Here is a 12,041-nt window from a genome sequence, read left to right on the forward strand (position 1 = left end):
TCTTTAGCACCACAATTACATTGGTGAACATCCTGAACACTGTTTGCTACAGATATTCAAGGTTCCTAGAGGATACATTATGATAACTTTGGTGATCCTGTAACTTACAATTCCTGCAAAACTAACATTTCCATCAGCCTCAACTGTAGTTTGTGTTTAGTGCTAATTAGCAAGTGTTAGCGTGCTTACAGACTAAACTAAAATGGTGAACCTGGTAAATATGATTTGCTCAACATGATCAGTATGTTAGCATTGTCACTGTGAGGTTGTTAGCATGCTGATGTTAGCATTTAGCTCAATGCCCAACTGACTCTGTCCACTAGCCATCTTGTGTAGGTTGCACGTAGAAAGCAAACCCAACTAATTACATCCACCCAACCTCTCTTTGCCTCAGCTTCAGCAAATCCTGTGCCTGACAAACACAACATATTTAATTATCAAATAGCAGGATGTCTCTGTGAATGCCATTTCCCTGTAAACAACTTCTCCATTTGAGCAAAGTACAGAGTAATAAAAACCTAAGGAAAATGGTAGGGCCTGTACAAAAGATGTTCACTACACACAGATAATCCAGTCTTGCTGTATTTGGCCGACTAGGTAAAAAAACAGAAATGAGTCAGTGAGTCAGTTTATATTTGTTTTGTTAGTCATATTCTCCTTTGCTGGTGAATATATTACTTCCTTTATGATTACATGGCTTAAACAGGTAAACAAACTATTGGTCTCATTAGTGAGGTATCTTTTGGAAAAAGCAGTTGTGGAATACAAATCTCCAGCACAAGCAAGCCTAGTATTTCACCTCTGTGCTCTCTAGTGTTGGCTGTTTTCCAAGCTGAACTGTTTACTCAAAATGGTCCTCTTCACCGACACCCACACTCAGTATTCCAGCTCTCCAACTCTGCCCCCCTTGCTTTGCTTTGCTGCACGGACCAGTTTCGGGCTCATCTCACCTTTGGTCACTTTTTTTCTGGAAAACTTTCTCAGGCAGAAAAGTTGACCAAAGGCACCCACACAAGCAGGATTCTGTGCTGTGTTCAGCACTAAGAAAAGTCTGTCAATATCATTTTTGTATAAAAGGTGGAGGAAAACATTATCTTCTTAAACTGGCATTTTATTCTGCTGGCAGTTTAAGAAAACTTGTGCCTTACTGTTACCAGAATGGTGCTCAATCATCAACTCCATTTTACTAATCCATGCACACATTACTATGCCTCAAGAATGGTTCAGTTCATTAGCTTTCATGCTTGTAAATCCACTCCCAGCAGCAGTGCTCCTGTACCATTCATCTCACCCTCCTCCTTTCCCCTTCTGCCCTCCAGGTGACTGGCACCATGGGCAGCATGAAGAGCGGCCTGCACCAGCACCTCGCCAGACTGGACGAGATCTTTGCCACGCGGGGCGACTACGTGCAGACCCTGCAGTTCATGCAGCAGATGGCAGACAACGTGATCAAACAGATGCTGGGCCTGCCTGACTGGGAGGAGGCTAAAGTGGACCTGGCATCTATCGCTGATCAAACGGCAAAAATAGAGTACTACAGGTGAGGAAGAGAAAAATACAAGTCTTGGCTTGTGCAGTGCGGGGTGGCCCGGAGCTCTGTTCACTCACAATTGTGATGATGCTACAGATGTGCAGGTTTCCCGTTAAACAGGGCGAGAATATCGCCAAAAATGGAACACATCCAGAGTGAAATTCCGGAAGTGGAAATTCAGGACGTGGATTTTCTTTAAAACTTAAAATGTCTTCAATGAATATTTTCAAGGGTATAGTCCATCCAAAATGTTGTGGGAGTCAAAAATGTACATCCATTTCTAAAAGCAAATCAGTAGAGAACAGTTTGATAAATATAGCTATTTATATTTTGGCTTGTGTGGGAGCGACGTCTAAGCATGGGCTAAGATTCAGGAATGACCAATCATATTTTTAGGATCATATATTAAAACTACAAATTAAAGTAAAATATAGATACATTTGCTTCTTAGAGATGCAAGATACGCTTACACTCATAATATCTTGTCTCTTTTATGGCAGCAATCGCTGAGCAACTTGTGATTTGCAGTTGAATAGATAATTCATGTGTTGGTGGTTACATACTTTATGACCTGAATATATCACATGCTATTTAGTGGATGGGATGAAATAAGGTGGTTGCATGTGTGTATCATGCATTTATGTAAATGTGAAGTCCCTTGCAAACGTAGTTTTGTGGGGTGTGAAAATAAAATCCAATGCAATTATTAGCAATCATTGCATCAACACTACAGACCCGAATGATAGAAATAACTACAGAATCTTTTAGAACTATTATCTTAGGTCTTGTCTCATTACCGTTAAACCCACACTCCTACCATCTCAGAGCAGAAACAGGCACATTGCCAATTTTTTAGTCCATGTGTAGGCTTGATAGTATTTCTGGGGAGTCTGCGGTAACAGACAGGCTGGTGTGTTTGTATTGATCTGTAATGCGACTCCTCTTCTCTGCCGATAATTCAATACCCACATAGCTCAGCACTAATAGAGTAGGTAAACCAAGAGCAGGCAGCCAGACACTGTAAGCTGTTAATGACTCATTATCACTGCCTCATGCCCCAACAAATAGTTGTGGTCGGGTGTGTGTGTGTGTGTGTGTGTGTGTTTGCAAGTTTTTGATTTGACTCATCAAGTGTTGTGTCAGAGTTGGCTGCCTATCTTCAATGTACTTTTAGTCTACTCTTCAAGTGTGCTCATAGTGTTTGTCATGTTACGTTACTGACAAAGAGAAAAAGACTTTCTATTCTCATTCATTCTTTAATCTGTTAGTTTTTGACGTTGACGTTGAAAAAGTTTTTTCAGCTAGAAACACTGCGGCTTTGCAGTGCTCAGGTACTTTAACGGATGTGTGTTCTATTCAGGTTGATTTTCTAACACATTTTTTTTATACATTTGATATTTAATCTTGCAGTTCGTAAGTCTAGATTTGACACCAAGTGGTACTGTGGCATGAACTACCTTTCACAAGTCACACTGCTTCTTCTGTATATATTTAAATGTTATATCTCCTGGACTATATCATACACTTTTATTTATCTTTATTATTTTACATCATAATTTATTGTTTATTTAACTCTAAACAAACTAAATACATGTTTACGTCAAGTTGTAGATGTCCATCCATCTCTGTTTGATACTGGCAAATCTGACTCTGGCCGGGAAAAAAAAAACTTCTCTGCCTTAACACGTTAGTGCCCCACATTCTTGTTTTCTAGCACTTGTAGCATCTAGCAGAGTGGAACCAACTATCCTTGAAAATAAATCCTGCAGGCGGGAATTGGGAACGGGACACAGAACCACCTCAAATGAATTCTGCAACTTATATAACTCACTTATATCATTTTTGAAAGCATTTTTGAAAAAGGTTTTCGCTCAGTGTTTTGAAAATTTATTTGACATGTTCTGCCTTACAGAATATAAAGTAAGTGTTTCACATCAGTAAAAAAAAAAAAAAAAAAAAAAGAAAGTTAAATTAAATTTATGGTATAAAAAAAGAGGGGTGTGATTTTATGGGTCCCTTGGTGAGTGTGTGTCCTAGGTCAGCCAGATCCTGGCCAACCCATAAAACCCACTAATGGTAGATGACGGGGACCTCTGACCTCTCTGTGCGGGAGGTTGAATAAAATGCTATTTATGTAATCCTTATCCACTTTTCAAACTGAAGCTAGCACATTTGGAGCTGCATTTTGGCAATCCGACACAATTTATTGAGAACATGCACTTTTCCATCATACATACTTGTATCCCCCCCATCCCGTCGTGCCACTATCCTGTACTCAGTTTGACTCTAATTGGAGGAAGATGACACAGACAAACACGGTGGCAGTGCCAGCGGAGAGCCTCCATGTGCATGTTGATGCCGCAGCTTCTTCTGCCAAGAGGGGAAAAGATGAAACGAGGAAGCAATAGCAAGGAGGTGGTGGTGAGGGAGAGAAGGGCAAGGGAGAGAAAAGGGGCTGAATGGGAACGAGACAGAGGGGATGGAGATGAAAGAAAGTGAAAAACAGGAGGAAGAAAAAATACAGATAGAGCAGTGTATGAGTGATGAGGGAGATGTGAGAAGGATGCTGTAGAGTGATGGAGACACAGATGGGCAGGAAATTAAAGATATAATTAAAAAGAACAGAAGAATGTACAAAGTGAGAACGATGTAGGAGTGATGAGTTCAGGAGGTATGAATGAAAAAGAGACCAAGATGCACATTGATGGAGAGGAAAAGGAGGTGACTTTAATAAGATGTATAGATTGATAAATCAGAGTGAAAAAGTGATATAACTGCCCCTCCCCCCCCCCCGTTTGTTTCACAGCATAAAAGATTCAACCATATGGATTTGAGTCCATCCATTATTAACCATCTGGACAGGCTTTCTGTGTCCGGTCACAGACTGACCACTGCTCACACAACAGATGGGTACACTTAGGAGGGCAATTCTGAACAGGATTATACCCTCAAGCATCAAGCATCAACACACGCACACACACACACACACAAACACTCACACAAACACGCATACACACCTCAGATGACAGCGTGTGTCTATTGAGGTGAAAATAAGTGAGATACTCTCCCCTCCTGGTTTTTAACTCCCACTGCTTTTTGTTTAGTTTTTTAAGTCACAGTGCTTTAAAAAAAAAAAAAAAAAAAATACATTCCAGAGTCACTGGAATGGTTGTAAGACTTTTTTCGGGTTGAACGGTGGCTGTCTCGCTCCCCCCTCGCGCCTGTGAGCGGAAAAACCACCCTTGCAACTTTTGGCTGGTTTCGCGATGTAACAAATTGCTTTTGGCACTGCACACATACAGGAACCAGCTAGCTATAAGAACAAGGTAGCGATGGAGTTTTTCACACTATCGTCACGGCTGAGCCGGCAAAAAAGAAGCAGAAAGCTAGGAAAGCATTGTCGGAGGAACAGAGAAAGAGGAAACGGCAGACTTTTTACACAGTGTTGCCAAATATCTATTTTGATCTGTAGGGGGGAGCTCTATAGAGAAACCTGCGAGCAAAAAGCGAAAGAAATTGCCAAAACTGCATAGCGCCCCTTTAAAATGTCTTCAATTTCAGACAAAATTGGACTAGGCTACATGCAACCGGAATTTACCCTCTTCTTACATTGCCAAAACATGCATTCATCAGCAGCAGTTTAATTTTCTGTCTCTTTTTTACAGTCTATGGTCTCTGTCTGTCTCTGCAGGTGGCTCACCTACCTGCTGATCCTCATCCTGGACCTGATCATCTGCCTGCTGGCCTGTCTGGGGCTGGCCAAGCAGTCTCGCTGGCTGCTAACAACGTGAGTCTAATATACGCCCTGCAAATCTGAACTATTTATAGAGGGAATAGCTGTTTTTTGTTTACAAAAAAGGGGTAATCGGCTTTATGTTTTTTTAATGTGTGATTTTCCTAAAGGCAGAGCGAAGAGGCAGTGGCAGGATGTATGCAAGAAGGAGTTGATTGGGAGATTAGCTGACTTAAGTAAATGCCAACTAACTGGGAGACAGCATGGAAACATTCGTTTAGTTTTAGTCACATTTGTGCTGCTGCAGCAGCTGCTACAGATTCAATTAGTCCAGATGTTACAAAAGGGAACTGAACGTGCACATTGTAACAAAATGCTCACTTTTCCAAATCACTGGATTATTGCTTGTTCGTTGTCTTATAGCTAAAACCCAACCACATTTATACTTTCAGTTACTCATAGATGCATTTACTTTACTTCATTTCTAATAGACAAACTGCATTTACATTGGAGTTTCTACCACCATTATCTCAGTTAAACACCCTCTCATCCACATCTTGTCTGATAGACAAGATCATTTTTTATTGACGTGTTCAAAATAATCTATGCTGTGCTTTACATTCTTCTTTTACACCAAAAAGGAAGATATATATCTATATATATGTTATATATATTTATTTCTCGCCGTTCTGTTCGTCTTCTCCGTTTCAGCGTAACTTGTTGTCAATACCACAAACATGAGGTATCGAGGCAAGTAGCCAACGGTTGTATGACATTTCACGATGTGGTGTTGATGGCAAATATAGGATTAGTACTAAAGCAGTGTTGCTGCTTTTTTCCAAGCCAAACACACAAAACCGCCCAAATTTCTTGGTAGAATTGAGACCATTCTGGCAACACTGACTTGTCGCATCGTTTCTGCAGCCTGCCGATTCAAACAGACGCAGTGTTATTTGCTTCATTCAACACCAACCAAATTGGCTAGTAACGTTACAATGTTAACTGCCAATGTAAATTTGTACCTGCATTCGGCGGTTGTCAATTTATAATATATTGAATTTATATATATATATTTTAACAAAGAATGAGATGTGAATTAGTAGGATTTGGTGTAGACAGAGGGAGCTGGAAGCAGGAGTTGCTTCTCTTCTCATGGGAAATTGCCTGTGACCACGGCGGGGAAGTATTGGATCTTGCACAAACATTGCCTGGTGAGCCCTGTTGTATTTTGCCTTTCAGCTATGCCAGCGGTAGGTTGAACTTGCTCAGAGTGTGGCTGTGTCAATAGCTTTGCACTACAAATTGGATTTGAGAGCTGTGGAGAGATGGGAGCGAAGCCATTTGATGTTAGCAACAATATAACTTCCTGAAGATTGTTATTCCAGTTTAACACTCAACCTGCTTTAAATGGCTTCAGACATGAATTACAATTCGATAACAGGCACAAAGTATTGTATCTCCGGTCATTCATTATTTAGCTTTGTATTTTTAGGCCTTTTTTCCCAAATGAATATTGCATTCATTTTGATTTCTTATGAGTGAGAACAAAACAAGATGAATAAATAATAGCACATGCTGGCTATATTACAACATAACCAAAGATAACACAAGAAAAATATCAATGGCGTGGCCGATTAGCTCAGTTGGTAGAGCGGGCGCACATATGCAGTGGTTTATTCCTCAATGCAGAAGGTCAAGGGTTTGACGGTTTTCCTGCATATCTCTCTCCCCTTTCATATCTCAGCTTTCCTATTGAATAAAGGCAGAAAAGGCAACAAAAAAAAATCAATGGTGATAAATTTATTGTTTTTTGGAAAAGGAGTCAGGAAGTGTTGAAAGAAAACAGGATGTTGGTATGACAGAATTATGACATAAAAACACGTAAAAATACATGTTACACTGATAGATGATATTACAGATGATACATGGCACACAAATACAGTACTGTATATATTCACATGCAGTGCCTGTGCTTATTTCCTCACAGTATATAAAGCGTACGTGTATCTATTGCCACTGGAATATGATTTTTATTTTTATTTTTCTCCCTGCTTTAAAGGAGCTTTCACACGGCACAAAAACCACCGGGGCCTCCATTCATGCATGCATGTCACTCTGTCTCTCTCAATCAGTCAGTTCAGGGTGTGAGCTGCACTAAACTTGCCCTACTAGCCACAAACACACCCCCACTTCCCTCTCCCACCCCCTTTGCACACACAAGATGAGTCAGTGTCAAGAGTGTCTGCCCTCCCAAAGCATGCTCTCTTCCAGTAGAGTGGAAGTGGTTGGAGGCTTCGGGAGCAAATTACACTGTGGGGGCCTGCCGTCTCTTCCTGGTGTGCTAGCATGACACACAGTAACAGCTTAGACACGAAAATACGCCCACATGTGAGGGAAGGAGAGACATCCATAGACCTCACTGTCGGCAGTTTTTTTTTTTATCTAGATGTCTTTTGGTTTGTTCTGTTCTGCATGTTGTGCTAAAAACAATTTTTTTCAAATTGAGCACTGCAAACAAATTCCCATCCACCTCCTCCTGTAGTGGAGTCGGGGGGGGAGGCAGTGGTGGAATGTAACGAAGTACAAATATTTAGGTACATTTTTTACATATTTGTACTGTACATTACTTAAGTAGAATCAATAGTGTATACTTTTGACTTTTACTTTGTTACATTTTGCAGCAATTATCCACTGCATTTCTACAACGTACCGTTACATTTTCTGATCAGTTTTTCCCCATGCCAAAACGTCTTCCTGACGTCACACGTTTGTCTCACCAGTGAAGTTTGGTTGCCATAGATATATATGGGGTACTGATGATCCTTTATCGGCTTCCAAGCCGGCTCCGGTGGTCCAGAGCCCGGGCGCAGCACCGCTGACCCTGGTGTGAAAAGTGAAAATGAAAATGTTTTTATTATTCCCGTTTTTAAATCATAGTTGCCATCTATTTCTCTCCACAGCGTCGTTTACTTTTCTGCCAGGGTGCGTAAGACGCATTCATATCTTATTTATTTGGCTGGAGCGCTTCACATTCGCGTCCCCATTTCCGCTGCTTCACACACTTTATTTGGTTAAAGGAAATAAAATACATCCATGAATAAAACCAACCGCATTCTGATTCTAACAACATATTTCCGTTTTAATGCTGGTTAGGATAGGATTTTTTTTTAAAGCCAGGCCTTGTTTGTGGTAGTGGACAGTATGGTTACTGTCGAAGCTCAGCATCAAAATAACTGAACCACCTTTATTTAAATCACGGGTCCCTAGACACAGTGCCCTCACTGACCAGGTACTTTTTACTTTTATTTAAGTAGGGTTGTCATTGTGGTACTTCTACTTTTACTAAAGTAAATATGTCTCTGGTTATTTGTACTGAGATTCAGTACTTCCTCCACCACTAGTGGTGCTTGCAGTCATCTCAGAAACTGACATCTCAAAACATTCTGTAACACAGCACCTATTGGGTGAACTGAACCTTAAAATGTCATGATGTAAATACAGTGTAAGCCTATTTTCAAGTTTACTGTTGTAGATTGTGTGTGCCCCTCATGCAGAAGAAAATAATGGAAAGAAGAAACTAATTTCCCTGGATGGCAGAAATCGTTTGAGCTGCCATGAGACGTACACAAGGAGTAGTTGTCATTTAAATAAACAAAGCAAATGAGTAGGATGCATGAAAATTACAGTGAAACACAATCATAGCATTGGTAAGAAAAAATATTTACTGCCTGGAGGAAGCAAATGGTAATAGAAGCTCTGTGTGTAGAGTATTAAACAGTGTTACAGGGGAAGTTTGAGTATCAAATGTCCAAAGTACCAATTGACTTAACGCTCTGTAAGGCTGAGGAAATGGCAGCCGAGATCAGCAACTACTTTTCCGCCTGTGCAGTTGACATTGCAGATCAAATATCTGCTCCCTCAATAAAAAGATATTGTAATTTAGGCAAAAGGTACTTTTAGTTTGACAACAGATGACTGAACTGATAAAATATGTTGAGAAGGCTACTAGTCTTGACAGAATCCCACCAAGACAACCTTGTCTTGTAGAAGTTACTTTAATATACTACACATTTTCAGAGAAACTTAAAGGAGAACTATTATATAGAATTTTCAGGATGATACTTGTATTTTGTGTTTGTACTAAAACATGCTTTAATGTTAACAAAAACACACTGCTGCACCTTAATTCACCCTCTGTATGAGACGCTCTGTAGGAGTGCCTGTCTCTTTAATCCCTCCTCCTGACAAAGCCCAGTCTGCTCTGATTGGCCAGAGTGCTTCCTGGAATCTGAGCTGAGTAGCTTTATAGCAGGACTTTGTACCGTGAAAAATCACCACTACACAACCGGACATGTCCCATCAGTAATTTGATCCCCGAAATTTGGGAGAAATGACCAGCACTGGCCACCAAGATTACAGCTATCTTGCATTAGCATGCAGCTACTTAATAGTTAGCACTAGGCTAACGTTAGATTATAAGGGAATGAAGCAGCACTTTCAACCGTAAAAACTAAACACTAACCAATCGGACATGTTTTAGCAGGAATGCGAACCGAAATTGGGGAGAATTTAACAAACTGGAGGCCAAGACGACAACTTGTTACTGCCGTTAGTAGCTACTGTAGTTAGCAGTGGACACTAATAGAATATAGCAGCACTTTCTACAGTCTATAATTGCAGATAAAGGCTTTTTAACCGAAGACTACATGACCGGGAGTAATGTGACCCGGAATTGGGGAGAATTTAACCACACTGGCAACCAAGATTACATTTTACTGCCGTTAGCATGTAGCTACATGTGACAATGTTAACACCACCGCAGTAGCGTAGTAAAAAAAAAAACACTCCTAGTAGTCCTGCCTACCTGGAGCAGATGACCAATAATAGCAGGCCGTCTTAGAGCTGCGTAACACAGAGTAGAAAAAAACTGTTGAAACCGGAGCGTTCAGAATGTTTTAACTCACAGGGGTTTCTCTAAAATACGTTTACCTCATTATTTGAATAAATAAAAATCCAATATCATAACACTGTAGATGTGACAGAAAATACAAAAAAAACATGATATGTCCACTTTAAAAATGGTTTGATTCAGGTTATTGAGGAATGTTGTAATCCTGTCATACATGATTACACACTTGATTAAACGGCATTACAATTAAATTCTTTTCCGATTTCTAAACAACACTGGGCACAACTGGAGTCACATGTGCAAAACTCAAACTACAGTCTGCACTACCAACAGTCACCTGAGCTAAACAGTTCACATCACCTGCAAAACTCATTCAAAGCAACACAACTCTTAACACACATCTCAAAACAGGCTCAGTGCAGCCAAACACTATGCACAGTCCTTACTGAGATAACACAACCTGTCACTCAGAACACACTGAAGGTAAAAACACTAGCGTCAAACATCAATACAGAAATTACAAACTTTTTCATCTTTACAGTTTGAACAATTTGAGTGACTTGACACTACTCAACAGTTTATTTAAGGAAAAAATATAGATTGTATAACATACCAATTTTTACATAGAGGTAAACAAGAAGGAATGAAAATCAGCAGTTTTCATCAATAAAGTATTTTGGCTCAAGTAATTTATGGAATTACTGGGGGAAAAAAACTAAAGGTACATACGTAACAGTACCAAAGAATAGTGTGACTAATCCTGCCTCTCTCCAGCATCATGTGGCAAGTTTTCTTCATCACATTGGATGTCTGCATCATCTCTAAATACAAATGAATGTGGTGTTTCTATTGCTTTCACCTCCATTACTTTCTTAAAAACTGTAAGAACGCAGTTTTACTATTGTAAAGATATAGTGTTTTTCTCTTTATATATATATATATATATAACCTCAGACATCTTACCTGGACATATTCGTATCTTTGCTGTTTTACCCATTTCTCTCAAACAGTACAGTGCATAATTGTTTCATTCTTATTTGGTGTGTGTATACAAAAAAAAAGGCTTTCTGAGCTTTCTCTATATAAATACCGTATATGTTCACTAACTAGTCTAAAACGAGACACTTGCTTAGGTTTTCAGCTAAAATTGCAATCAGCAGTGTTTGATAGGCACCAGACTGAAATCTATTCTGTTTTGAATGTGTGGTTAACAGTTTTGACAGCAGTGTGTTAGCATTTGAACAAAGTGCTGTAAATCTACAGTGTTTAACACGTGCACGTTGTGGTTAAAGTCATGGGATAAGTGTGTAGAGTTTTGAAAACTGTGTTCAAGCAATGAAAAACAAAAACTAGAGTTTGGTCCACATGAATTGCTGCTGTGCAGACTGTAGTTAGAGTTTTGCACATGTGACTCCAGTTGTGCCCACTGTCATTTAGCAATCGAAAAAAACTGTAAATAGTTTCAACCTTATCTACAAAGCACTCTTGATTCAAAATGGACTGTCCAACTGAGACCTATGTGTCACAGTTCAGAGACAAAAGAACCCAATCTACAGACTGGGTCAAAACAAGTAGTCAAACAGTAAACTTCTTGCTGGTAAGCAAAGGCTTAATATAATAAGCTAATGAGGGAATGGAGAACAGGTGAGTGGGGAGGATGAGCAGGTGAAGTCAATCTACTAATGGCAGGGCAGGCAGATGGGAGTGGCAAGGTCTGAAATGACAGCAGAGTTAGAACACAAAGTATAAACAAGGAAATCAGGAACAATCAGGAAATAATGATGAAAGAGAAAACAGAAATTCAAAACATTCACTAATATCTGAAAAAAAGTTCTCTTAAATATGTTCTTAAGAAAGTCCCTAAGAAA

The 12,041-nt window shown here is 39.7% G+C and overlaps 1 protein-coding gene across 1 annotated transcript in view; it reads left to right on the plus strand.

Annotated features, from left to right (window-relative positions):
* ttyh2 (tweety family member 2) overlaps window positions 1-12,041 on the plus strand; it is a 67,780-nt gene that overhangs the window by 37,420 nt on the left and 18,319 nt on the right. The window contains exons 4-5 of the mRNA XM_028568759.1: window positions 1,320-1,540; window positions 5,223-5,318. Coding sequence (XP_028424560.1) covers window positions 1,320-1,540; window positions 5,223-5,318 — 317 coding nt within the window. The remainder of the gene's footprint in view (window positions 1-1,319; window positions 1,541-5,222; window positions 5,319-12,041) is intronic.

This window comes from Perca flavescens, chromosome 21 (genome assembly GCF_004354835.1).
Source record: "Perca flavescens isolate YP-PL-M2 chromosome 21, PFLA_1.0, whole genome shotgun sequence".
Lineage (NCBI taxonomy): Eukaryota > Metazoa > Chordata > Actinopteri > Perciformes > Percidae > Perca > Perca flavescens.